Raw genomic sequence first — 27737 nt, 5'->3', positions numbered from 1 at the left:
TACCCTTCTTTCCATCTAGTTTTCAGGAACGTTTCTGCAATCAATAGCTTGGTATACTTCACTTAAAACTACACGGGAGGTACTTTGCATATACTTCCGGCCCTGGACTCCACACGTGCCGAGGGACCTGTATCAGGGCTCTTAACTGCAAACCACAGAACTAGACTCCAGCTAATTTGAGTAGAAAGGGGATTTATTAAAAGCACATTTGCTAGCTCACAGAATCTCCAGGAGGACAGAAAAATCCAGGCTAAGTAAGGACACCCAAAACAACTGTGTGATGCTCAAATCGTGCAGCAGAATGAGTCCATCAAGACACCGCCGAATCCTTCGCTAAAGCCACAGGCGATCCGGTTGCTGCCTCAGCCCTGCAGGCGCCCAGTCCCGCTGCCCTGGGGCCCCCTGAACACCACCGCCACCAGAGAGGGTCCTCAGTGTTCCTTCTTCTTGTCACCAGCTGCCAGGCAAAGCCAAGACCAGAAAAATCTGGTCAACTGTGCCAAGGTCAACTGCCTCGATTCACAGGAAGGGAGCCTGGGAAAGTGAGACTCTCATGAGGTGGGGAACGCCCCCAGGGTGGGCAGGGGTCCGGATTCTGCGGGTCCAAAAAGAGAAACAAAGATCCAGGTCAGGCTTAATGGCCTCTCCAGTCTGAACTGTATCCTCATCACAGGGAGCGGGTGTCCCAGACTGTCCTATACTGCCTTAGGCCTGATGAAGTGGGGCCCCTGCCCTGAGCCCCGCACCTAAAGGCCCCCAGCGACCCTTCCCTATCCAGTCCCACCCACCAACGTTCACGGACCCGGTCCCTGGGTCCGCCTGCAGCCGGAGGTCATCCTCTGGGTACCCAGGACCCTGGAGCACCAGGGCACCGATGGCATTAACTACAATCACCATACCGTGCAACCATCACCACTATCTAGTTCCAGAACTCTTTCACCTTCCCAGACTGAAACTCTGTGCCCATTAGACACTAACTCCATCCCTCCGTCCTCCGTGCCCTGACCTCTAATCTGCTCTCTCTATGAGTTTCACTGCCCTGCGTACCTTCTGTAAGTGGAGTCATACAGTATTCGTCCGTGTCTGGCTTATTTCACTTACCATGATGTTTTCAAGGTCCATCCGGGTTGTACCACGTGTCAGAATGTCCTTTTCAAGGCTGAATCATATTCACGTATGGACAGACCTCATGGTGTTTATCCATGTGGCAGTCGACGGACACTTGGTTGTTCCCACCTTTTGGCTACTGTGAATAATACTGCAAACATGGGTGCAGAGTCCCTGCTTTCAATTTGCGGGGTATATACCTAGGCGTGGGATGGCTGGATCAAATGGGAATCCCATATTTAAGTATTTGGGGACCTGCCCATTTGTTCTCCACAGCAACTGCACCATTTTACATTCCTACCAGCAATGTACGAGACTTCAGTTTCTCCACACCCTCACCAGCACTTGTTATTTTGTAGTTTTCTCTTTTTAATAATCGCTATCCTGGGGGCTTCCCTGGTGGCGCAGTGGTTAAGAATCTGCCTGCCAATGCAAGGGACACGGGTTTGAGCCCTGGTCCGGGAAGATCCCACATGGCGCGGAGCAACAAAGCCTGTGTACCACAACTACTGAGCCTGTGCTCTAGAGCCTGCAAGCCACAACTACTGAGCCCACGTGCCACAACTGCTGAAGCCCAAGCACCTGGAGCCCGTGCTCCGCAACAAGAGAAGCCACGGCAACGAGAAGCCTGCGCACCGCAACAAAGAGTAGCCCCCGCTTGCCGCAACTAGAGAAAGCTCGCACGCAGCAACGAAGACTTAACGCAGCCAAAAATAAAATAAATAAATAAGTAAGTAAATGAAAGCTATCCTAGTGGGTATGGAGGGTAGCTTGTTTTATAACATTTAAATATTTAGATGTAGAGGGTGTGGGCTTCCATTGGTACTTTTATCTGAGCCTCAAAATTACTAGGGCTGGGCCTGTTCTTACCAGTATAAATTTATTAGAGAGGTGTACTAGTTTCCTGGGGCTGCCATAACAAATTATCACAATATGGGTGACTTAAACAACAGAAATTTATTTTCTCATCGTTCTGGAGGCCAGAAGTTTGAAATCAAGGTGTCAGCAGGGCCTGCTCCCTCCTCAGGCTCTAAGGGAGGAAGCTTCCTGGCCTCTTCCAGCTTCTGGTGGCTGCTAGCACCCCTTGGCTTGTGGCAGCTTCACTCCACTCTCTGCCTCTGTCTTCACGGCCTCCTTCCCTGTGTCTGTGTGTCCTTTTCTGTCTCTTATAAGGACACCCCCATGGATTTATTGTTATGCTTTAATCTAGTATAACCTCAGCTCGACCCTCAGTTACATCTGCAAAGACCTTATTTCCAAATAAGTTCTCATCCTGAGGTTCTGGGTGGTTGTGAATTCGGGAGGGACACTGTTCAATCCACTGTAAGAGGTAATTCCCTTCCCAGTGTTCCATTCCACTAGCGACACGGAGCCAGCCCATCACGATGGTGCCACAGAGGTGAGGGGTAGCTCAGGTGGCCCCAAGTCCACAGTCAAGAGCAGCCCAGACAGGCTCCGTGTGCAGTGAATCAGGCAGAGGTAGAGGCACTCTGCCTCCGGTACTGAGAAATACATCCGTCTTTAACTTTCTAGAACAAAGCTTAAACTCCCGTAACCACTTTGTTCTGGAAAAATCCTTAATCTTGGCACCCCAGTGTTACTCATCTCTTCTACCTTAAATTGTTTCTTTCAGGTAAGCAGGCAATTAAGATTTTCAGTTCAGTCACTTCAAAGTCCCCCCCAGTCTTTCTCTCCCTTCCCCTCTGCAGAGTAAAGACAGCACTGCACGTAAGGGCAGCTTTGGGACCTCGTGGTGTCAGGGGGCTGTGTGAGCCCAGGGCCTCTGAGAGGCAAACAAGAAGGTAGGATTAACGTACAAGGACAGCATGGGGGGAAATGCCTGTGTAGAGGAAACGGGAAGGGAGCAACGGCTGGGAGAGTTGCCAGACCACAATCAAGGCAAGTCTGACCCTGAGTGAAGGGACGGGAAGTTGGTGGACATGTCCTGACCTCCTGCAGAAGGCTCAGCAGGGCCAGTGGGGCATCCCTGAGCCCAAGCTGGCTGTCAGGGGAGTCCCATTTGCCCCAGCATCCTGCAGATCAGCCTTGGCTGGGAGCGGGCCCAGGGAAGTGAGGCCTCGGGCGCACATGTAGGGGGAGTCCCTGCGCTGGACACAGCGCTCCTCGCAGCTGTCACCTGAGCTGCTGGTCTGGGAGCCTCCGCAGCGCCCTCCTGGCCTGGCTCTGGAGTGCCTCCCTGCCGCATCCCACCTCTAGCCCCAGCGGAAATGTAAGCGCTTGTTCTCACCCTGCACAACGAAGCAGGGGCTCATCCAGGCTGCTACGGGACACCCGGCCCACCATGGTCACCCCCGGGTCTGTGCAGGACGCCCAAGGGCCCCTGCAGCCAGGAGGAAGCAGCAGCGTGGGACCACCTCTCCTGCAGGTCCCACACCCTCTGGGCTACCCTCCCCTTGGGGTCCATCTCAGGCATCCCCCTGTCTGGTGCCCCTCGCCTTCCCAGGCCCCGTGCCAGCTCTGCTAGGACTTCCTGACCAGCACTAGCCCCTGAGTGTCTGCAGTCTGTCTTCAGATCGACACTCCAGGCTGTAGTCCTCCAGCCCAGACCTACTGACATTCGCAAGCCCCGCCTTCAAGTACCCAGGAAACCTCCTCCTCGCTGTCTGAGCCATCATTTTCTAAACTGTTTTAAACTCCAGCCTGGGCAGTGATGTCCGTCCCAGGCAGGGGAAGAGAGAGTCACAGGTGATAAGCTCTTCCGAGAACAAAAATACATCAAATCATATTTCAAAGAATAGCATCTCACACTAGGGAGAAATGGAGCTCTAAATGGCTCTACGGGCGGGCAGGAAGGAGCCCTTTGGGGTTCCTTAGCTTTTGGTACCATCAAGTGGTGGTTGAGGTTTTTACAGAATGGACGTCATCTAATGAATATTTTCATTCTTCTGTTTCCCTGCTTCTATAGGACATTGGATTTTTATCTCTTCAACGGTTACTTAAGGGAAAATTTTCCCAAAAGACAAGGGAAGGTCCCTTTACCTTGGCAAACCCAAAATTAGTTAAATAGGCTATTTTTAAAAGTCGGTGACTGAGATATTCTGAATTTCTAAGAGGCAGCACTCAAAAGGGATTTTTTTTTTTTTTTTTTTTTTTTTTGCGGTACGCGGGCTTCTCACTGTTGTGGCCTCTCCCGTTGCAGAGCACAGGCTCCGGACGCGCAGGCTCAGCGGCCATGGCTCACGGGCCCAGCCGCTCCGCGGCACGTGGGATCTTCCCAGACCGGGGCACGAACCCGCGTCCCCTGCATTGGCAGGCGAACTCTCAACCACTGCGCCACCAGGGAAGCCCAAGTTCACCTCTTTAATTAACTGTGATCACTCATATGCTCAGTTATAGGTACTGACTTTTTAATAGTACATTTCCTTTTTTTTTTTTTTTTATGGTGCGCTGTACAGCTTGCAGGATCTTAGTTCCCCAACCAGGGACTGAACCGGGGCCCCAGCAGTGACAGCGACGAATCCTAACCACTGGACTGTCAGGGAACTCCTTCTTTGCTTTGCTTTTCTTTTTTTAAAGTACATTTCCATTTAGAAGGGATACATGCTGTTCTACAAAATTTTCAGAATACAGGAAAGTATGAGATAGAACGTTAAAATCACCCCCAATCTCCCCTACAGATATCATTCTACTGTATTTCCTCAGTCTTCACAGGATCACAGAATGTGATGCATATGCACCGCTTTGCCCGCACACGGACAGTCACAGGCTTTAGATGGAAGAGGGCACAGAGATCATCGATTACGTCTGCCTCCAGCCTGTTTACTAGTGACGCAGGCCAACCACCACCATTGCCCCAAACTTCACCACGAAACGGTCCAAGTTATTTATTAAAGTTTTAAGGATTTAGAAAATCATTACCCCAGTTCTCTGGCCATAAAAATAGACATCATGGGCTTCCCTGGTGGCGCAGTGGTTGAGAGTCCACCTGCCGATGCAGGGGACACGGGTTCATACCCCGGTCCGGGAAGATCCCACATGCCGCGGAGCGGCTGGGCCCGTGAGCCATGGCCGCTGAGCCTGCGCGTCCGGAGCCTGTGCTCCGCAGCGGGAGAGGCCACAATAGTGAGAGGCCCGCGTACCGCAAAAAAAAAAAAAAATAGACATCATATGATACCAGATAGCTCTGCTCTCATGGAGAAAAGAAAGAGCCTTTGGATAGAAGGTACCCATCCACGCAGGGAGCCAGGGGTCCTCCCACGGCACTGGGGCCGCAGGAGCTGGGGGAGAGGCAGGGGGAGCGGCTGAGGGCGCCCAACAGACTTGTACTCCACCCGGGGGCTCCGGCCAAGGTCCAAGAACCGCTGCTGAGCCAGTTCTTCAGATGTCGGCCACGCGGTCTTGTTTTTAGAACCTGCCTAAACCCACCATGTATATTCACGGCGGACGAGTGGGGCATTAAAGCACGGAGGGTATGGAACAGGCTCCCGACCCCCACAGGTGGCGCGGCAGGAGGACAGCACGCGTGGCCCAGGGAGCGCCCCCCACGTGTCTCTGAGGCCTCGGTTCAGGGAAACGGTTTAAACTACAAACAAACGAGATTCAAAATTCTGGGAGCAAGGACTAGAGTCACATCACTGGTATACGATCAGGACGCAGAGGACCGTAGAAGCTCCCGGGGCGGAGTCTGGGGGCTGCCACGTGTCCCTTTTCTGTACCACTGAGGCAGAGCCACGTGGATTATGCAAAACGATGAGGCCTGTGCCACTTGCCATGTGCCTCCGAGCAGCACCGAAGAATCCGAACTCGTTCCCACAGTGCTAAGAGTCGTCATAGGGGCAGAAGGAGCCCAACCTCTGACGGGGCATCGGGGCGGCAAAGCTCCAGAACCTGGAGGAGACGCCAGTTGAACTGAGTCGAGAGGGGCGAGGGCCGTGAGCCGCGCGGAGGGAAGGGGCTGAGGGACGGTAGGCGTGGAGCAGCTGGGGAGGCCAAGGGCTCCGGGACTTGGGTGCAGAACCCACGGAAGGGCTTCGGGCAGGAGAGGGGAGGGGACCAGATCTGCCCTCAGATCCCTCTTATGTCCCTCTTATGTGAGGCCGTAGGAAGGAGGTGGGCAGGGTCCCAGGAGGCTCTGAGCTTGTCCCAGACGGAGGTGGTGTGAAGGGGGCCCGGATGAGGCCAGCAGTGGCGGGATGGCAAGGAAGAGAGAGGCTGAAGGGGGGACACCCGGTGGAGACAGGGCAGGGTCTGGGAAGAGTGCCCCAGTCCTGCCCTGGAGCCAACAGCGGGGGACCAGAGGGATGGCCACCACCTTCCTCAAACAAGGCCGTCAGGGAAGAAACATAGCTCCGCTCCGCTCCGGCCCGGATGCACTGGGCCCAGAGAGACACCAGCCGGGGCACAAGCTTCAGTCACAGCAGGACACGCGGACAGCACCCAGTCCCTCAGCACCGAATAGCTGTGGGGACCACGGACGGCAGAGGGCGGGCCGAGCTGTGTGGCTGTGAGCAACTCGGCGGCGAAGGGAAACGTGGCTGGAAGGCGGGGGGACAGCCAGAGCCGCAGGGAGAGGGGCACAGAGCGGAGGACGGGAGGCTGGTGTCTGTTCCTTGCTTTGGTTCTTTCATTTAATGACGGAGAAAGGGCTGCACGAGAGGCACCGACACGAAGAACTAGAGGAGATGAGGAGAGAGCAGGGTGAGGGACCCGGGCCCACGGGGTGGGAGCTGGTACGAGATGGGCGCTCTGCTACTCAGCACCTCCGACCATGCGGGGAACCTCAGGGGAAGTGAGTAGACAGAATCCGATCCCAGTCATGGGCTTTCAGCAGCTCAGATGTCACCCCCACCCGCCTCCTCGGGGAGGGACAGTGGACGGTGCGGTCAGCCAGAGTCCCTGTGGGTGGACGGCAGGATGCTACCAACAGCACGGAGGCCCCGCTGAGCGTGCACATAGCAGGGACTCGAGAACAACCTATGAACAGTTTAAGAGTTTAATGAATAAATGAATAATGTCTGATAAAATTACTATAGGGTCTCTCGCCCCAGAACGAAGACAGCTCAGTGCTCAGGCCCTGCCCCAACCCCGGGAAGTCAAAATGGTCACTGTATACGCTCAGCTGAGAAGCCCGTTTTCACTTTTCAGGTTTGCTTACTTAATGCAGGGCTCACATCCATGAGATGGGGCCCCAAAAGCCCACAAAAAAGCCTCCCCCCCAAAAAAAAAACTTTTCCTTAGCGTGCACAAAGGAACATCCAACGGGAAGACAGACAAAACAACAATCCCACTAGGAGGCTGTTTGGACCAACGGGTAAGACCTCCCTCCCCTCACCGAGAGCAGGGTTTCATTGGTCTGACCACAAGAGCTGCCCCGAGCATCGCAGGGACAGCAGCCCATCGGTCGCCGTGTCACTCACACCCCGGGACAGGCGTGTGACTTCTGGGGTGGCTCCCAAACTCTCCTTCTGGGTGGCGGCCAGTACTAACACTTCTGTTTTATACAGAAAAACCTTCTTCCACAAGGAATTTGAGAAGGCTTTGCTGAATCCTCAAGTTCAAGGCTGAACACAGCCCAGCCAAGTTCAACCCCTCACAGAGAAGAGCTCCTGACGAAGCCGAGTGAAGTGCCCGCACTGCCCAGGAAAGAAAACCATCCGATTCTACCTCGAGCTCAGGGTTCACACCCGTGGTACAAGCCACTTGGTTTCTAAGGTGAGCTGCTTCATGGTTCATGGCAGTTACCCAAAACATGGACCAACACCGGCGCCCATGACACCTGGTTTTATTTTTCCCTTTACTAGAGCTTCGGCCGTTTCTCAGGCCTAAACCCCTGCCTATCAGCTATTGCTTTCTCTCTCAGCAATAACGGAGTCTTCTGCCCACCTGGTGTCCAGCTCCTATCGTCCCAGTTGTCCGTTCAGAAGACACTCTGGAACATTAGCTCAAATTCCCAGAGGTGTGGCTTCTCCCCAGTCATTTATAGAAAGAAAAGTTTTGGCCACATACAAAGGATTTATCATTGATAATATTTACAGAATTTCACATTCAACACATAACAAAACTCCTCGTAAGGACCGCGCAGATCCATATGCAAGTAGGATGTGATTTGAACAAACAGAAGCCAGGACGGCAGCCCCGGGATCGCGCGGAGACGGGACGGGACTGCAGGCGGCCTTGCTGCGCTCAGGGGCGAGCTCCTCCCAGGAGAAACGCGATAAAGGCCCAGGTGGTGACTACGCCACAGACCCTGCAAGACAATGACACCGGTCAGCGGCCTGGATGGCTCGGGAGGCCCCGCGTGCGCCCAGCAGGTGTGAGAGCACCAGCGCAGGCTGGCCCCTCTTCCTTCCCGGCTACGTTCGCCCGGGTGTTATTTCCTTTCCATCCCTCTCCCGGCGCCAACATCCTCTCGAGGCTAGAATGGCTCTGGGACACAGAGGGCACCTTCCCCAGTGATTTATGTTGGAGGTTGAGGGGGAGAAGACTGCCTAGCAGCCAAGCTTTCTTCTTCAACGATGTGGTTTTCGACGGGTCTGGCTCCTAACAGGAAACCAAAATCCTTCAAGCTCATTTAACAGCAGCTCTGTCTTCCCAGTTGCTCAGACCAAAACCCTGGGTTTAAACTTGACCCTGCTCCCGTCTGTCTGATCCCACCTTCAGCACCCCCGACTCCCCCGACCTGCCACCAGGCGGTCCAAGCCGCAGCCGCACAGTGTGACCAGGTGACCTGGCTTCCTGACGTCCCCCTGCCCTGTGTCCCCCAACGTCTCCACGCAGAGCCCTGCGCCACGGAACCTCCGGCGGCCGACCCAGCTTCTCCCGCAGCCCTCAGCCGCGCCCTCTGCTGGCCGCAACCCGCCGGCTTCCGTAGCCTTGCCTGCTGCTCCTTGTTTCGTCTGGTAGCTTTGTCACTGCCCCTCCACACGCCAGGAGCACCGCGCCCCCAAGAGGGCCCCTCCCCGCTGCCTCCTCTGCCTGGGCACCGTCCCCCGCCCCGCGTCGCCATGCCTGGCTCACTCCCCACCAGCGACACCCCCCACCCCCGCCCCGGGCCTTCTATGAGGGCCCCGATCTTCTCCTTTAAAGAGCAACCTGCCCCCAGGCCAGCCCTCCCGCTTCCCGACCCTGCTCGTTTCTAACACTCATCACCTAACAGACCGTGCAGGTCACTCGTTTATTACCCCCACTCCAGTGCGAGCTCCACGAGAACAGGGGGTTTTGTTTCATCCACGGATGAAGCCCTGGAACCTAGGACAGTGCCGAAGACAGCACGTGCTCGATCAACGTCTGCTGAGCGTCACTGAACGACGTTTGGTCCAGCGTGCTGGTCAACGACCCCTTGCCCAGCGCACGCCGGCTAGCGAGCTGTGCTCGACTCACACCCAGCTGGGACCACCGGCAAGTCCGAAGCAGCCTCAGTCCCGGTCACTTACTGTAACAGGCAGCTGACGTTTGGGGAGTGTCTCCAGTAGCGGTACACGGAGACCTGCAGGGTGGGGTGGCACCTGTACTCCTTCAGGATGCTCCGGGTGCTGCCGAAAGAGGGGCTCCGTCAGGCGCGCAAGCACCACAGCTGCTCCGAGCGGCTGGAGTGGCTGCGGTTGGAGGGCGGGGGCTGAGAGCCGAGGCACCTACTCCTTAAACTTATTGGTCAGAAGCAGGAAGTGGCTCCCCACCAGTCTCCTGACGTCAAACTTGCAGAGGTTCTGAAACTCGCGGTAGACTTGCTGCTCGCTGACCCCGGGCCACCTCCTGACGGTGACAATGAGGATGGGAGGGCGGATACTGGGGTAATCTGGACCCGAAAAATTCTAGAAGACAGGGAGGAGAACAGATTTTCCACAGTTCCTACTGACTGACTACCTACCCAGCTGGAAAATCCTGCGAGAGGCCCTGCGAGCAGTGGGGAGGAGAGGAGAGGAGGAAGGAACGAGCGAGCTCACCTTGGCTCAGGCGGGAAAACACAGGAGACAGTCACAGGCTTAGTGGGGCGTGAGCGCCCTCTCTGGCCACGTTTGGTGGCCGTCAGAAGCCCCTGATCGCCCCCAGAGCCCCAGGCTGCCTCCAGCCTCTGAATGGGGGGAGCAAAATGAAGTCTACTTACGATCTTGGGGACCCCGGCTCGGATAAGATTCACCTGGTTCACATAGGGAGCCAGCACGTCGAGGTACAGCGGGAAGGAGGGCTTGGGGATGGGAAGAACCCTACGAGGACAGAAAACCCCAAAGCCTTCAGGCCCACGGGGGGTGTCCCACGTCCTCGGCCGCAGCTGAGGCTCTGGTGACAACGGGCAAGGTGCTGCCCGAGACCCCCCTCCCTCCTCCCCTCACAGGCTCTGGGACTTCTGTTGATGGGCCTCCCCCACACGACCAGCGAGCTCTCACCACGGCCCGAGCCAAGGGAGAACTTCCAGGGGTCACCACCTGTTGGTGGCCGTCTGGTAAAGGCCCCTAGGCTCACCTACATCAGCCACAGGCTCAGGGGATGAGCGAGGCCCCTGTGCAGAGGAAGGTCCACTCCATCGCCCCTCGACGAGACTGCAAATGGCCGTCCCTCGCCCCACAGCCTCGTCCTGACTCAGCCTCGCCTCCACCCAGACACCACCACGTACCTGAGCACAGGCCCGCGAGAAAGCACAGCCCTTGGCACCAGGCAGGCCTGGCTGCTACGGAGCTTCTCTAAACCTAGGAGGGTTTCTAGGTTTTGAGGATTAAAAGAAATTGGGGCTTCCCTGGTGGCGCAGTGGTTAAGAATCCACCTGCCAATGCAGGGGACACGTGTTCGAGACCTGGTCCGGGAAGATCCCACATGCTGCAGAGCAACTAAGCCCGTGCGCCACAACTACTGAGCCTGCGCTCTAGAGCCCACGAGCCACAACTACTGAGTCCACATGCCACAACTACTGAGCCCGTGCACCTAGAGCCCGTGCTCCGCAACAAGAGAAGCCACCGCAATGAGAAGCCCGCGCACCGCAACGAAGAGTAGCCCCCGCTCGCCGCAACTAAAGAAAGCGCGTGCACAGCAACGAAGACCCAACACAGCCAAAAATAAATAATTAATTAAAAAATTTTTTTAATTAAAAAAAGAAATTAAGGACACAAGGTCCAGGTACTAAGGCACCAATAGGCTCCACTGTCTCAGCTGCCCTCACAGTCAGAGCACAGGGAAGAAGGAGACGGGGTGGGGGTTTCTTACTGAAGCTATAAGCCTTGCATCAATGTGTCATAGGCTATTTCTGTGTATAATACCCTTTACCAAAAGAGACAAATTAGGCAGTACCCACATTAACAGGGTAGAGTTTGAAAATGTTTAAGTCAGTCCCAAAGAACAGTTTTGATCAGCTCCTTCCCCTGGCCTGCTAAATCCTACTTTTATTTTTTAAAAAAAAATACCCCCTTGAATTTATGGCACGAGGTGTCTCATGTTGGATTTTTTTTTGTTTGTTTCTGTTACTTGATTTTGGCCGTGCTGCACAGCATGTGGGATCTTAGTTCCCTAACCAGGGATCGAACCCGTGCCCCCTGCATTGGAAGCACAGAGTCTCAACCACTGGACCGCCAGGGAAGTCCCTAAATCCTACTTAACACATGCACGCAGCAAGGATGGAGCCACAGAATGCCCAGTTCACGTGTGCAGCTGTTGCCTACGAGCCCAGCACCGCAGGCATCCAGGATGGCGACGCCCCGAGAAAATGCATTTAAGATTGCAGTTTGAGGCTTTAAGAACCTTTCCCCTGTGTGCCTTATTCCAAGTCACTGCCCTCCTCCCCAGCCTGACTGTGTGAACCCCGAGGACGGATCACTTGTTGGCCTATACGCTTTGCCCTCCCACCTCACTGCAGTTTACTAGACACGAGGAAACAGGAGGGTAACAGACGGAGCAAGCATACCGCCCCGGGAACACTGGGGCGGGTGCGGAGTCCAAGCCTCACCCACTGTCCTGGCGTCCTGACAGTGACTTTTCCCCAGGCCGACACAAGAGGCAGGGGGGCCAGGACCAGCCCCAGGGTGGGAGGAAGGCTGGGAAAGGCTGCCTATGGAGGAGGGCTGCGTCCATAAATGTGTCATTTACACAATGACACTTGCATCCTCCTTCTTTGGGAGAGTGTGGGAGCCCCGAGGTCTTGGTTTACAGTGAGGGCTCAACAAATCCTGACCACTGATGAGATCACAGGATGAAGGGAACACTCACCCGTGCGCTCTCCATAGGAGCAAGTGGGCCACTTTCAAAAGAACTGGAAAAGAAGAAGCTAGAAATGTGACAGACGTCAAGGCGCAATCTGATCGCGTTTTCAAAGTATGCAAACTCAGGCCTTATTTCCACATGTGCCACCCACCTGGAAGTAAAGGCGGTGGGGGGGGGGGGATGACTGAAAATAAGACAGGGGTCTCCCTTTAAAAAGGCAGCAACTCTCACCTGATCCGCACAGGAAGGCATCGTATGCTGCTTCATGGGGATACTTTGTCTCAACTGAAGTGTTTTTCCAGAAGCAGGAGAGACGTTAAGCAGCGATTAGAACACAGCCCAGGAAAGGACTCTCCCCCAACCCCGCCCCAGTTCCACACCCACGTCGGCTGTGCACACACAGCCAACTAGCGGTTGTTCCTGCAGAGACCACGCACCCTTCTCTCAGCCACACCCCACTGTGACCTAGGACCTCCCCACGGCAGCAAGAGCGCCCACGGGAGGTGGAAGCACAGGGCTTCCTGACAGACGGACGCCCCCGCGACCTCCGACGCCTTCCGGGACGGCTCCTTTCGATCGGGCGGTTATAATATGGACACGGCACGGGAAAAGCCCCACCCGGCCCTCCCACACCTGCCACGTGGAGACCCGGCTAGAGCTCCAGCACCTCAAAGCCGTGCCAACCTCGGAGGAGCACAGCTCAGGCAAACATACGTACCGTATTTTTCACATTTGCTTGCGTGAATAATCACTGGCCCAGAATTCTTGGTGGGATTCAAGTCACTATTAGAGAAGAAAGATCGATAGAAAACGTTCGCTGACAATCCTTTCTCATTCTCCCCTCATCCTCTTAACAAATAAAAATGTCCTCAGTACTGGGACTCCTTGAAAATCACAACGAAACACAGCTCTAATATAAAATAAGACAGACAAACAAAACAAAACACGGATCCAGGCATGGGCAGACAGGTCTTGGTAACCAGGCAACGGGACAGATGAAAGAACGGCAGAGCCAGAGGCTCCAACCACGTCATTCTGAGCGTTTACCAGACGCAGGACCCCAGCCCGGGCATCAGGATCAACCCTATGCTGGCTCTGCCCCCGGGAGCTTGCTGTTCGGCGCGTCCTAGAAATGCGACGCCCGAGGCGTGAGCAGTGCACGCCTGGCTATCGAGGGACAGGCCTTCGGGAGGGAAGGCTTCCTGAAGTCGGTGGTCCTACAGGAGAGTCCTGAACCCCAGGGACTCACCTGGTTGAGGAAATGGGGCAGCGCCAGACACTTCAAGCCAAGAGAAGAGCACGCAGAGACAGCGAGGGAGAGGGCGAAGCCCGCAGTGATGGGCAGGGGCCGGGAAAGAGCTCGAACGTTACGGGGGGGCTTCAGGAACCAGAGGAAGGCTCTGACCAGAAAAATGGTCAAGTTCACATTTTAAAAGACCACTCAAGTGGCAGCCCGGCAGATAAAGTAGGTCAGGCCACCAAGCTAACCGGGGAGGAGCTACTACCACCATTGGAATAAAAAATAAAGGCCTCAGGGAAGGCAATGCTCCTGGGGATGCAGAAAAAGGAACCGGTTTCCAGGACGTTTAGGGAGTAAAACCAACAGGCCTTGACTAGAAGACGCTGGTGGCCCAGCTCTGGGTCTCCTTCCAGGTCTCAGCTCTGGCACGTGGGTGAACGCGGCTGGCATTCGACAGGGAAACCGTCCCTTCATCTGTTTTCCAACAGAATCGATCGGTACCTCTCTATATGCTTCATATCTCTGAACCCTGATTTCCTCACGTGCTCCTAAGCTGCGAGGCGGCCATCGCTCTGGGGGCCTGCTCTCAAGGTGACTCACGAAGCTCGTGAGAGGCAAAGCTGGGATTTACACCCAGCAAGTCTCGATGCAGGGCCTGCGGACTGAAAACAAGATTCTCTCTCACACCTGCACACGAGCCATCGGCACAGCGCCTGGCGCCGTCGGGATGTGGCAGAAGTTGCTCCAGACACGGGAGCGGGTTTGACGGGCAGAGAGACGGGCCAAGCAGAAGGTGCCTGCGGCCACGTGGTGCAGGAACAATCAGAAGGTGGTCAGGACGCGAGGAGTCTGGAGCCGCGGTGGCACAGACGTGGTGGTCGCCGAGGCTGGGGGGGGTGGATTCGGTCACCCAGGGGCACGGTAACGAGGAAGAAGAGGACAGTGGGGACCCTGGAAAGATGTAAGGGACCGAGTGGAAGAACGAGAGCCTGAGAGGAAGAGATTAAAACACTCACCAGAAAATAAGAGGAAGCCGGGAGAGGGCGCAACGGCAGGGAAGGGGGCCAAGCGGCCCAGGGTGTCAGACGCCAGACAGAAGTTAACACTGAGCACGAGCGCCTGCCACGCCCTGTTCCAAACGCCTGTGCGCATCTTCCCATCAGCTGGGCCCCGATATCCAGACCGAGTTCCGTGGAGGGGAGGCAACCTGACCTCAGTGGGCCCAGGAGAAGGCGAGGCCTCTGAAGAGGCCTGTTGTAGACAGAACAAGGACAGTGGTGGCAAGAGGGGAGACCGAGGGGAGCTTCACGTTTTCTGAGTTAGAAGAAAGATGCTGATGCTGAGGGAGAGGCTGAGGACACGGTGGGGGTCAGGGGGGCACGAAGGGCAGGGGGGCTGCTGAGCGGAGGGAAGGTGCAGGGCCAGGAGGACGGACAGGCCCTGGGAGGGCAGCCCTTCGTGCCTTGGCCCCATACACAGCAGGCGTTCCCGTGTGCGGGCTGACGGGAGAGAGTGGCGAAGAGGTTAACACCGCGCAAGTGTCTGCAGGGGGCTGAGACACTCCCGCCTCTAGCCTCTTGTTTTCTTAGAAATGAAGGCCAGGAGGGCCGTGTGAGAAAGGAAGAGATGAAGCCTAAGGGGCCAGAGGAGACGATCACGTCGGAAATCACTGATGCCATGAGCCGAAAAGAGCATCTATGGGAGACTCAAGAGGCCAGTGCGGCTCCGGACAGGCATCTTCAGGGGCCCCCGTGCCAGTGGCCGGATGACAGTGAGCCACAGAGACACAGCTTCTTTCCAAAAAGGTCTCACCTTCAACTGCTCCCGACGCCACCCTCTCCCCGCTCTGGTTTGCTGGTCCCCCCAGTTGGGGACAAAGGAGTGGGCAGAGAAGCCCCCATCCACTCCAGGCCTTCCAGGCAACACACTCCTGCCAGCACATGCCCGCAGCGTGGCTGGGACATGAGGGAAGACAGGGTCGCTGTTCCTGTAGGAAGGGCAGGAACTCACCCGGTACTAGGACCGTTCACTCACTCCAGTGTTTAATGTGCACCTACTATGCCTCGCACTGCTGTAGGCCTGAGAGGAACATCAAGGTCCAAAAGAAGAACAAAATCTGTTCCCATGGAGCTAATCACTCCAATAATCAAACAGATCACAGGAAAAATAAAACCCTGGCCAACAGAAAACACCAGATAATTAAACAGCTGTAGGTATCTGACCAGGCCCCTTCCCCTCCAGAAGGGGGTTTCACAATCTCAGCACCAGTAACATTTGGGGCTGGAGAATTCTTTGGGTTGGGGGCTGTCCTGTGCATCCTGGCCTCTACTCACTAGGTACCCCTGAACTCTAACGACCAAAAACATCTCACTGTTGCCAAATGTGCCCTGGGGAGCAAAATCGCCCCAAGTGAGAACCCCTGATCTATAAGCAGCTCCGAAAAACAGCTTTCTTACCTGTTTAGGACTTCATAAACTTCTAAAAGACTTGAAACCCTTGGGAAATTCAGTTCCTATAATTTGGAAAACAAATTAGGGAGAATAAGACATTTGTGGTTATGTTTATTATCTGCTTCAGGAATTACCACATGGCCATTAAAATGACCTGGAAAATGCAAACTCCTATAAACTCCTCTCTTTACATACACCTATATTTATTCCTTAATTCGGATGTCAGGGTACCTAGTGTCCTTGGGTTTTCTATAAGGGACCCGGCAACCCAGCCTAAGAAAACTGCCACAAACACAACACAGCAACTTCCTTCAAAGACAAGTGTTTTAGGGGTTTGAGAAACACAGGACTCCAAGGCACAAGACCGCGGCCAAGGACACATTACGGAGGGCACTAGGTACTCTAAGGGACTGCCAGGTCCCCAAGGCCTAGAGTTCACCTCATCTCACGTGCAGTGGAGACTGATTTGCACTAGTTGCCTCAGATCAGCCCCCGCGTCCTTCCCGCTTCGCCCTAGAACTCCGTTCCGTGGAGATGGGCAGCGTCACAGAACACCGTCAGCTAGAAATACGTGAGGTACGACTAATACGTGTGTCTCTGGGCAAAGATGTACCAAGTAGCCCAGTGCCGTTTCTGTGGTTTCCTTACCGAACAGTTCATTCTGATCAGCTTAAAGCTTTATCTACAACACTGATCTGCCTCCCCTTGCTTGGTTCCTCAGTTTTAACTTCTAAACCAGCTGGGTGCTTCCGTCCTCCACACCACCTCAGCTGCAGAACAGAAGTCACCCGGCAGCTGCAGAAATGCCACTCCCGGCCCCTCTACACCAGAGAAGCTGAAGGTGGGGTCTGGGTGTCAGCGTTTACCCTCCCAGGTGATTCTAATGTGTCTGGGTTGAAATCCCACGGCCCTAACGCTCAGTAAAGATAAAATTTCTCAAGTGGGATCCCTGCCCCCAACCCTGACGCTCTTTAAGCACGTTGCAAACACTCACTGTGTACACACCAAGCTCTAGAACAAGTTGTTCTGCTGTGCTATCTAAATAAGCCCGTGAACTACACACCAGGAAGTCAAAAGGTGAGAACTTGAATGAAGGAAAGAAAAAAAAAATCACACATAAGCTAGCATCACTCAGAGGTGGCAGAATAAAAAAAAGAAAACCAGGGCTTCCCTGGTGGCGCAGGGGTTGAGAGTCCGCCTGCCGATGCAGGAGACACGGGTTCGTGCCCCGGTCCGGGAAGATCCCACGTGCCGCGGAGCGGCTGGGCCCGTGAGCCATGGCCGCTGAGCCTGCGCGTCCGGAGCCTGTGCTCCGCAACGGAAGAGGCCACGACAGTGAGAGGCCCGCGTACCGCAAAAAAAAAAAAAAAAAAAGAAAACCAATACTGGTTGTAAAATACGAGAAAAGGGTTCAAAGAAACGTTCAAGGAACGCACGCTCTCGTTCTTTTGAAAAGAACGAGAAAGCTAAGTGTTAGTGGGACAAACGAAGCTTTCCTTTCCCCAGAGCAGTTTAACTTATTACCTTCCAGATATCCTTGGCCACACTTTTGGTGTCAATGAGAACAGGAAATAGGTTGTGGATATTCACCTTAAATTCTTCATAGCTTTCTGAAGGGAAAGACCCAGACAGTCAGAAGTGAGTTCATTGGTAAAAATGGGAAGAAATTCTCCAGTCTAGCTCGTCACCCACACTGGCTAATAAAGCAAATAAAACAAAATAGGAATTGAAAACATCCTTACTCCTAATCATCAAGGATTTCTGAATCTCAAACCAACCTGACATCACCATTTGTAACAGCAAAAGCTAAACGGTTTTCCTAAATTCAGGCCAACATTAGTTAACGCAATTTGCAAAGTTCTAGCCAATGGAAAAGGGAGAACGAGGTATGACTGGAAAGGCAGATGTGAAGTCTGTAAATAACTGTTCAAAGAAAAATCCAGTAAGTTAAAAATTATAAGTGCCTTGATAAAAATTACCTATTAATTCACGTATTTATCAAAATTATACCTGCATATAGTTGTCTGCAAAACAAACCAACCCAAACCCCTCTGCTAGCCCTCTTCTCACTGCCCTCCCATTTCCTAGTCCCCAAAGGCAACGACCTTCCATTTTTTCTTTCGGAGTTTATTCCCACATCTCTAAATAACATGCTTACGCTGCTCGGTGATTTCCCGGTTTGGGGCCCTCACTAACTGTTGACTCCCACGAGGTAAGAAAATAATCACCCCTTCTACCTCGTACGCCTCACCGTTGAGAGCACCTGTGCATTACTCACCAAGGGGCCAGGTGGTCTCCTCCAATGACTTCCTTTCTGGCACAGCTTTTGTTCCAGCAATTTTTTTGTTTGGTTGTTTGCTTAGTCTTTTGGTGAGTGATTATCTTACCCTTAATTCTCCCCAAGTTCTCTCAAGATGCTCAAACTGAGGTGTTTTTTTTTTATCAATTCATTTCCTCGAGAACTCTCTCCTAGAACCTTCTCACCCCTTTCAATCTACACTGGTGTTCTCAGTACATCGTTAGTTCATTTAATCCCCAAACAACTCTGATATCCATACTGTTGATATCATTTCCCCCGTTTTACAGACATGGAAACAGAACAGGCACGTTTAAGTAACTTGCTTGAGGTCGCACATAACAATGGTGGGATGAGGCCTCAACATGACATCTGAATGCGTGCTTTTAACTGCTGTGTCACACTTCTGTGTGTCCAATGGCATCAGTCATGGAAAAGACTGGGACAGGCATAAGTCAGTACCACGTGGCCATTAAATGATTTTAGGTTAATGACATAAATAAATGCTTTTGGCAAGTGAAGAAAAGCCAAAATCAAAATCATATACGCAGTGTGGTCAATATGTAAAAAGCCACAACAGAGGGAAAAGCAAAAAGTGTCAGGATTATAGCTGTGACTACACGTCCTCTGCCCGTCTCTGATTTTGCTAAGTCGTATGCAATAAGACCGAACAACTTCCGTAACAGAGGGTAAGAGTATCAATTCAAACGTAAGTTTTTCTCCTGGAGAAAGTCCCCCAGCTCCAGGAAAATGGTAACAGGCACAGATGTACGCGACCTCTCCAGAAACCTGTGAGGCCCTGGGGACGGCTGTGTGTGTAGGGGCTCCCTCAGGGGCACGATTCTGGGCCAATCCCCTTGCCAGATGGCAAGCTAAGATCAGAGGAAGGAGAAGGATGGTCTGTCCCTACCTGGGAGAGGTCTGAAGAACTTCTCATGGAGATGCAGCAGATCCATCATCATATTATGTCCCACTAAGGGCTACTTGGAGGAAATCGACAGGTGAGAGAAATGAAATTTTAAAAATAAAACAGACGCCATAGACTAACTGCTGTCTCCGGCAAAGGGTGTAGCTTTAGAACCCACTGCATTCTGACGACATGGTAATCCCATCCCCACCTGCATTCCACTCCCATGAAAGGTAGCCTGACTGCTTAAAGGCCAGAAAAGCAAAGCAGCGAGTCAGAGGGACTCGAGGCCTGGGCTGCACTGGGAATCTAAGCTGTGAAGCAGACATGTGCAGTCCCCAAGTAGTTTTAGGTCAATTAGTACTGAAATGCCCATGTGTCTGAAAGGAGCAAAGAACTAGTAATATTTCATAGGGACAGTCTTTCCCCAAATTAATCTGTCATGATTTTGTGAAAGCAAGGTTAGATCCATAAAGCCGGTTAACAAAAAGGAAGTCACTTATCTTAAGGAATCTTAAGGACCCATTGAAGGACCCCTTTAGTTGAAGGACCCATTAGTACCTACGGCCAAAATTACAAAAGACTGCTAAAGACCAAGGAAAGAGATATTTTTTCCCTACCTTCTGGGCTTTCACCAGCATCTGGAAAAACACAGAAAAACCCCTCGCAGAGAGAAGAATCTTCTCCTGCCAACAGCTTTCTCGATCGCAAGAGGTGTTCTCAAGATACCAGCGATGCCGTTTACTCACTTTCTTCACTGTCACCTGAAAGGAGAAGTAGAGACAAGGTCCCCGTATCCTGGGTTCCTGGGAATGGGGCCAAAAAAGTGGTCCTTCATCTCAAAAGGGAGGAGAGGGAGGGGGGGAGAAGAAGCCTTTCACAGAGGCCAGATTTGGCCAAACGAGAGAGAAATGATAGAGCCACCGAGGCTGCCCCCCTCCAGGTGGGAACTCACCCCCTGGCCTCTCATCACCGTCCAGATGTCGGGGAGGGCCTTCCTCAGCACAAGCTGGACCTCGAAGGCCTGGAAGCCTGCAGCAAGGAAACAAGACTTGCACAGAACCACTGCAGACCCTGGAACGGCAGTCCACCCTCCCCTCAAGAGAAGCCCGAGAGGAAAAGCGGCTGAGAGATGGACGGATCAAGTGGAAAGACAGCTCTTAGGTATGCGCAAGCCCACAAGGCCAAGCGACAGGGATGGCACGGCACGATCTAGGGCAGCTTTCTTGAAGTTTCTGATCTCGGGGCCACTCTTAAATTGAGGACCCCAAAGAGTCTTTGTGTGTGGGGGGGTACGGGTCTTGATATTCATCATGTTAGAAATTAAAACTATACATGAAATTCAAAATCGCCAAGTTTTAAAAATAATAAACCCATTACACTTTTGCCCATGATTTTGTAACATCATGTGGTGATTATTTGGAGAGCGCTGGTTTCCTGAGTTATACACATCGTCCAAGTGTTCACATATCATACAATACCATCAAAAGGCACCTGTATGTATGGCCACTGAGCTCATTAGAAAGGTCTCATGAAGTTGTCAAGCTTATGGTGACAGATGCAAGCTTTCCAAAATTCCAGTCTTTTATTGAAAGCTCAAATTTCATCTCTAGCAAATACTGTGAGTGAGTCTCCCTGAAGACAAGGCTTACTTTTTTCACTTGAGAAAGTGATTGAAAATACCCACATTGAAACAACCAGTCAGTTCCTTCAAGTAAAAATTATATTCCTTAAGGGAATTCCCTGGCAGTTCAGTGGTTAGGACTCAGCGTTTTCACTGGCGAGGGAGGGCCTGGCGTTCAATCCCTGGTCGGGGAACTAAGATCCCACAAGCCATGCGGCATGGCCCAAAAAAAAGAAAAAAATATATATATATATTTATATATACATATATATATTTATATATATACGCACACATACACACACACACACATATATGCCTTTAAATAAATAAGTAAATAAAAGGGAGCTAATTCAGCTCTCAACACAAAAACCTGCACAAGTGCTTTTGCTCAAGACAACCACTGTACTTCGGTAGCAGCAGCAATGTTTCATGAACATTTATTTTTTCTGTACTTATTTTGATACACAGAATATTTTAAAAGATGAGCAATCAAATGTTGAGATTTAATAAAATTAATAATTATTATTTCACTAAAAAGAATTATTTCACTGAATTCCAAGTAAAACTGGAATTTTTAAAAACTGGAAGCAGTAACAAAGAATACGACTACCAGCGTGGTCGGACGCGCCTCCCTTCGCCTGTGCTGGGGCGCCAGCCGCTCTGCCCACCGCTGCTGCAGGACCATCAGTGCAAACGGCACAGTGGTAATGGCAAGCGATAGCCGAGTGATATTCTGACAAGAGTTATGACCTTGTGAACCCCTTGCAAAGGGTCTCAGAGACCCCTGGGGTCCACCGACCAGGGCTGAGAACCGCTATTCTAGGGCAGGTTCATTGTGATCCCACATTGTCCCGTTGGGGGAAATTCAGAGAAATTCAGAGATTAACAACAGTAAAGCAAGAGTCCACAGGGCACCAAGGATTGGATAAGAAGGATGGCTCTGAATGGAACTTCACTCCCTCAACCTTAAAATTCAGAATCGGTTGAAAACCCTTCAACCTCCGAATTGAGGTCAGGGCTCTATCTAACCACAAGGACCGTGTGTCTGCTGAGCTGCCGCCCAGGATCCACCAGGGGACAAGGGATGCTCCCCCACCCTCCAGCACGTGACAGCGGCCGGTTCCGCAGCTCCCAGGCCGGGGAGCCACCTCCTGCCTACCGGTGATACCAGGGAGGGTCATCCAGTCGCCTTCCTCTGCCAGGTCCAGCCAGCGCGTCACCTCGTCAATCACCACCTTGATTTGGTCTTTATCCAGAGAACTGAAAACGGGCACAGTGAAGCGGGAATGCTGGGGAAGACCACAGAACCACGAGACAGCGCTAACGGGGGAGAGGCTTCTGAAGGCTCCTGCTTTAACACTGTGATCTCGGCAAGAAGACCCCAAAGAGACCACTTCTTTTCTGAGTCTTGTTTTGCAACAGGAAGCCAATCACTTGGCCTCTACCCTCTGGTCTGTCCTCAGGAGCCCTTCTGCCCCTCCCTCGGACGGGCCTATGGGCAGGAGGACGCTGGGATGCAGCCCACACGGAACAACACCATCAGCCCTATCTTCTCAATTCTGCTCTCAGAGGTGAAAAATCACCATCTGCTGAAGCATGGAAAAGACAGCAACTTTGGTAAGTACACCTTCTCCTGCGTTAGAAATATAAGGACATGATGTTATGTTGAGAAAAGGAAAGACTTTTCTCCAACACTTGAAGATAACAGAAGATTAAAAATTCAATTTGTTTTTCCCTTCCAAAAGGTATTTTTATATAAAACCACAAACAGACATTAAAAAAAAAATTCCCGCATTACATAATTATCTGGACCAGATAATCGTAACATTCCAGAACTAAAAGCTGTCTAATTTAACCCCTTCTTGAGACAGGCAAAGAGTCTCAAGCTCAAAGAGCTTAGAGGACTGGTTCAAAACCAGAAAGCTAGCGGACAGCAGGGCCTGTGTGGGCCCGGCGGCCTGCTCCTTCTAGCACACCACGCGGCTGTGCAGGCCTGGCCCCAGCCCTACAGTACAACTGGGTTTCAAGTACAACAAGAGGCACTGGAGGCCAAAGAAAAAAGGCAGAGATCCTGCCCTGGGGAACACAGCAGCGTCAGGCACGTGGGGCAACGTGCCCAAGCCAAGGCATGTGACTACCCAGTCAAGGCTACCTGTGATTTACCTTGAAAAATCCCTAAGATCACGTGGGAGGCCAACATAACATCTCACAGGGAGGCCAACAGAGCCATCTTCCCCTCCAGCCCTGGAATGGGGTGCCTGCCTCTTTGAGTACCAAATTAACAGTCAGTTCTTTCTCCCCTTCATTGTTAAACACTAAAATCACACGCGACACAGCGAGAGATTTCTTATCTCAGGCCTGAGAACCGTATCACCAGCACTTCAGGCTGTTGCGTTTGACTGAGCGTGAGTCCAGGAAGCTATGCCAGCTAAAGGTGATGGTGTGAGGTCAGCCTGTCCTGGAGACAGCACGTCTACGCACAGGAAAGCCAGAAACACACCAGCAGCAAAGAAACCCACAAAGCACCCGGAGAAGCAGGCCTTACCTGCGAACTCTCCAGTTCCCAGTCAGGATGCTGTGTTTAATTTTCTTCTCCTGTTCTTCGTTCATATATGGGATTCCATTCTTGAGAAACTGAAGAAAAGAACAGACAAGGAAACTAGTCAGAGGCATCCTCTGTGCTGGCAGCAGAGTGGAAAGAAACCTTCCTTGTCCGCGTTTTGAGGACAAGTCAGAAAGGGGACAGGAAATGGATTCAGACCAGGTGGGCTAGATAGCCTTTCAACCCTTCCTGGTCCCCTCCTCCAGTGCTGTACCTTGTTATAATCGAAGCCATGCTCATTCAAAAACTGAACACTAGAAGCCTGGAAAGAGAACTCTGAATCCAAAATCCCAAACGTTGTAGGGAAGAGAAAGAAGTTACACGAATGGGCTTCATACCTAGAAAAAAAATACACATAAGGAGAAAAAGACGAAAACCAGTTTTAGAATTCTGGCTCACACCACAGGCTTCGGAGTGGGCTCTTCCCTCCACTTGAGAAGTACAGTTGACCCCTGAACAACACGGCGGTTAGGGGCGCCCACCGTTCATGCAGTCAAAATCCGTGTATAATTTACAGCCTGCCCTGTGTCTACACATGGGTACCGTCATTTTAGTGAAAAAAATCTGAGTATAAGTGGACCCATGCAGCTCAAACCCCGTGTTGTTCAAGGGTCCACTGTACTTGAATGTCAGCTATATCTCAAGCACTATGACTGGCATGGGGGTGGCCAATGAAAAAAGGCAGAGATCCTGCCCCTGGGGAACAAAGTCTGACGCCCTATTTGAGACAGTGGGGCTGCCATTCAGCATCCTTTCTGACTGCTGCCGCCTGGGAGGTACATCACCTTCATTATAACACTGTTAATTGCAATCCTGAAGGCACACACAGGAGACAAGGAAATGGGGAAAGGAGCACCAAAGGTACAGGGGTGCTGGGAAAGGCCCCCAGAGATGGTGCTGCTTTGAGCGACCTGAAGGACCAGCGGGCATCGGCAGGGGAGGGGGGTGGCGGGCACAGAAGCCGGAGGGTATACAGAGCACCCGGGGCCAAAGCGCTTCAGAGCCTGACGCAGAATTTGAAGGGGGAGCAGGTGGAGAAGGTAAGTGGGCAAGAGCCATGTGTTTTGCCAAAGGTCTTTATACATACTTGTTTGACTCGCCTTCAATACTGGAAAACATAGACAATCCTAGAAGAATGATGGTAGAGAGAATGAATACCAAAAGAAAAGCTACCAGAAGTTAACTACAGAAAAACTTCTGAACAGTACTTTGCACCCAAAGTTATTGTACGAGCTTTAGGATAACTTCTAAAAAAGAAAGAAATGAAGAGAAGAGTCAAAACATGAGAACTGTCAAATTGTCATTCACACGGAGATTACTGAAATATAATCGTGAATGGCTGTTCAAACACAGAATGTTAAAATGACACTTCTATGGTTTTAAAACCAGTAAGAGGAAACACTAAGGAAAAAAAAGAGAAAAAAGGGATAATAAAAGAAAAAAAAGAGAAAACACTAAGATCTATGAAGATGTATACATTTAATTGCTTTAGAATGTCTGTACCGCTAAAAAGACCACACACAAAGTGAAAAACACTTTGAAGTGGGGAAAACCAAAACAAACGCATCTAAGTGCTGTTTCCCATACTTTCAAAGAGGTCTCACAATTAAGAAAAACAATCACAACAGAATAATAGCAAAGGACAAGGACACAGAGCAAAACACACACACACACACACACACACACACACACACACACACACACACACACACACGGGTGTTCACCATCATTCACAGGAAAAGAATCAGTAAAATGTCTCATGACCTGTTTTTTAAATAAAGTTTTATTGAAATACAGCTATGCTCATTCATTTGTGTATTAACTACAGCTGATTTCTCATTAACAAGGGCAGCACTGAGTAGTTGTAACAGAGACAGTATGGCCTGCAAAACCTAAAATATTTAGTTTAGCCCTTTACAGAAACAGTTTGTTGATCCTGTATTAAAAATGTAAATCAGAACGGTAATTTTAGATCATTTTTCCTCTACCAGGTGGGCAAAAAATTAAGACTGGTAATACTCAGTGTGAGTGAGGGAAACAGACACATTCCCTGTTAGTGTAAGTCTCTGTAAACTTCTCAGATGGTTGGTAGGAAGAGCAATAGTTAGACAACAAATCAATACTTTAATGCACATACTCCACTGCTACAAGTATACCAAACACATACATTCACAAATACACAGTAACATATAAACACTAAGACAGTCAATGCAGCCCTGTTTCATCACATACAAATGGTAACTAAAGTACTCATCATTAGGAGAGGGAGCCAACAGATACATTCAGTTTGGAGTGCTATGCATCCGTTAGAAACGAACAGGAGGGCTTCTCTGGTGGCGCAGTGGTTGAGAGTCCGCCTGCCGATGCAGGGGACATGGGTTCATGCCCCGGTCCGGGAAGATCCCACATGCCGCGGAGCGGCTGGGCCCGTGAGCCATGGCTGCTGAGCCTGAGCGTCCGGAGCCTGTGCTCGCAACGGGAGAGGCCACAACAGTGAGAGGCCCGCGTACCGCAAAAAAAAAAAAAAAAAAAAACGAACAGGAAATCTGTATAAGCTGATATAGAAAGATCTCTAAACCCCAGTCGTGGGGAAGAAAAAAAACGATGCAGAACATGTTTATAGTATGATCTTGTATATGATTTTTCTTTAAAGAAAACATACAAATTTTTCCCTGAAAGATGGTACAAGATCCTTAATGTTGATTTAAGCATGGAGATCACGTTTCTGCTTATTCTGAAGTGTTAGGTCTCGCAGGCATGACATGGCCAAAAACCAAATGAGCACGCAAAACGCTAGCCAGTATCTCACAAAGGCGCCAAAACTGTTTTCCCAGTAGGAAACACAAAGACAATTTTAAAAAAGGAAGAGGGCTTCCCTGGTGGCGCAGTGGTTGGGGGTCCACCTCAGGGGGTGCGGGTTCGTGCCCCGGTCCGGGAGAATCCCACGTGCTGCGGAGCGGCTGGGCCCGTGAGCCGTGGCCGCTGGGCCTATGCATCTGGGGCCCGTGCTCCGCGGCGGGAGAGGCCGCAGCGGTGAGAGGCCCGGGCACGGCAAAAAAAAAAAAAAGGAAGAAAGTCTCTATTTCAGTAACTTATAAGAAACAGCGGAAGATTAGACTCACCAATCTGACAGACGGTGAACTGCTGAACACTCTGACGGGTCTTGAGATACCACTCTGATGGCAAGTCAAACAGACTGCGAAAAAACAGGCATCTCAGCGCAGAGGCCAGCAAGGCAGCACAGCCTCCATGCTGGATCAGCACGTCTCAACCAGGCGCAGCACTTTCCTTGTTACAACTAGAGAACCAGCGTTTCGTGGACAAGGGCCAGGTCCCCAAACCCCACACAAAATGCTGTCCTGCCCGCCCAATGCCAACAGGGTGCCTGTCGGGAAACAATGCTGGCCGGCCAGGGTGTCGTCCAGGAGCGCGCGGCCGACAACCTCTCCAGCTCAGCTCTAAGGCAGTTTTAGCTTTACCTGATCTGCTGGGGCCCGGACGGGTTAGAACGAAGGCCAGTGAACTCTATGTCTAGACCTGCAGGGGAGGCAAGAAAGACAAGAGTCCCCAGGCGCAGGCCATCGCAAGGCTCTCTGTGCTGTAAACGCTGCTGGTGGCAAAAGTTCTGGCTCACCTTCTTGCTGCTCAAGAGGCCAGGAGAGGTCAAGAAGGGAGAACAGAGGAAGCCAAAGCAAGGACAAGCCAGGCCACCCCGTTCCACCTGGACCAAACTGGGGCCAAGGCTGTACCTGCTGCCTAACATGCCCCCCCAGGCCCGAGAAGGCACACACCCCGTCCTTCGGAGGGGCCCTGTTTGAGCCTCCTGCAGCCTGGCAACCACCCAGCCGGGCCTCACCTCTCCGCCCTCTGCCGCCCGAACCACACCCTCCCGCCGGCCAGGGGGCTGCGGCGACGAGGCCCGGAATCCCGGCGCCTTACCCACGAAGTCCGCGCCCAGGACGAGCTCCTGCAACAGAGGGAGGCTCTGCTCGAACTCATCGGCGCCCACGTCCATGGCCACGCAGCTCCGCCGACGGCGCCCAGTGCGGCCACGTGCTGCCACGCGCTTCCGCCGCGCCGCCGTCTTAAAGGGCTCGCAGCGGGGAAAACCGCTGCCCCAGCACACCGCCACCAGCCCCGCCACCAGCCCCGGGGGCCTCTGACAGGCGGAGGGCGGCGCCGGCCACCTGCCCACCCACGGGCGTTTGATCTTACACTCGGGCCCCTACGGTGAAGGGAAGCTTAGTTAGACTCCGCCCTGGCGCTCAAAGGCCATTTACCTTGCTTCGCAGCAATTTCTTCGCAATCCCTACAAGGGGAGAATATCATTTAGGTAGAATGTGAAGAGGAATGGTAGGAAAAAGAA

At 52.3% G+C, this 27737-nt stretch overlaps 1 protein-coding gene across 2 annotated transcripts; it reads right to left on the bottom strand.

The window, feature by feature from the left end:
• Window positions 1–7352: 7352 nt before the first annotated feature.
• Window positions 7353–27411, bottom strand: PNLDC1 (PARN like ribonuclease domain containing exonuclease 1). Of its 2 annotated transcripts, XM_079939748.1 has the most exons (19): window positions 27311–27411; window positions 26851–26908; window positions 26494–26567; window positions 24459–24498; window positions 23586–23709; window positions 23315–23403; window positions 21929–22029; window positions 20101–20177; window positions 19766–19909; window positions 19149–19218; window positions 17467–17552; window positions 15949–16004; window positions 12971–13035; window positions 12484–12537; window positions 12259–12301; window positions 10172–10271; window positions 9703–9878; window positions 9501–9599; window positions 7353–8314 (listed from the first exon to the last, which is right to left on the bottom strand). In XM_079939748.1, the coding sequence occupies exons 1-19, from the start codon at window positions 27384–27386 to the stop codon at window positions 8251–8253; spliced, it is 1596 nt and encodes a 531-aa protein (XP_079795874.1). In that variant the 5' UTR covers window positions 27387–27411; the 3' UTR covers window positions 7353–8250. The 2 variants fall into 2 exon arrangements, with proteins under 2 accessions (XP_079795874.1, XP_079795875.1); XM_079939749.1 differs by lacking the exon at window positions 12484–12537.
• Between the last annotated feature and the right edge of the window lie 326 nt (window positions 27412–27737).

The sequence above is a fragment of the Stenella coeruleoalba genome, assembly GCF_951394435.1.
Source record: "Stenella coeruleoalba genome assembly, chromosome: 12".
In the NCBI taxonomy this organism is placed as follows: Eukaryota; Metazoa; Chordata; class Mammalia; order Artiodactyla; family Delphinidae; genus Stenella; species Stenella coeruleoalba.
This window is presented reverse-complemented; position numbering and strand designations above follow the sequence as displayed.

What these genes read in the sequence shown, in the direction of transcription:
- PNLDC1 (XM_079939748.1), bottom strand. Translation starts at nt 27,386, where the DNA reads ATGGACGTGGGCGCCGATGAGTTCGAGCAGAGCCTCCCTCTGTTGCAG. An exon ending in CCTGGGCGCGGACTTCGTGG is followed by an intron (nt 26,909 to 27,310) that starts GTAAGGCGCCGG and finishes CCTCCCCTGCAG; the next exon opens with GTCTAGACATAGAGTTCACT. An exon ending in GTTTATGAAGTCCTAAACAG is followed by an intron (nt 13,036 to 15,948) that starts GTAAGAAAGCTG and finishes CTTCTCTAATAG; the next exon opens with TGACTTGAATCCCACCAAGA.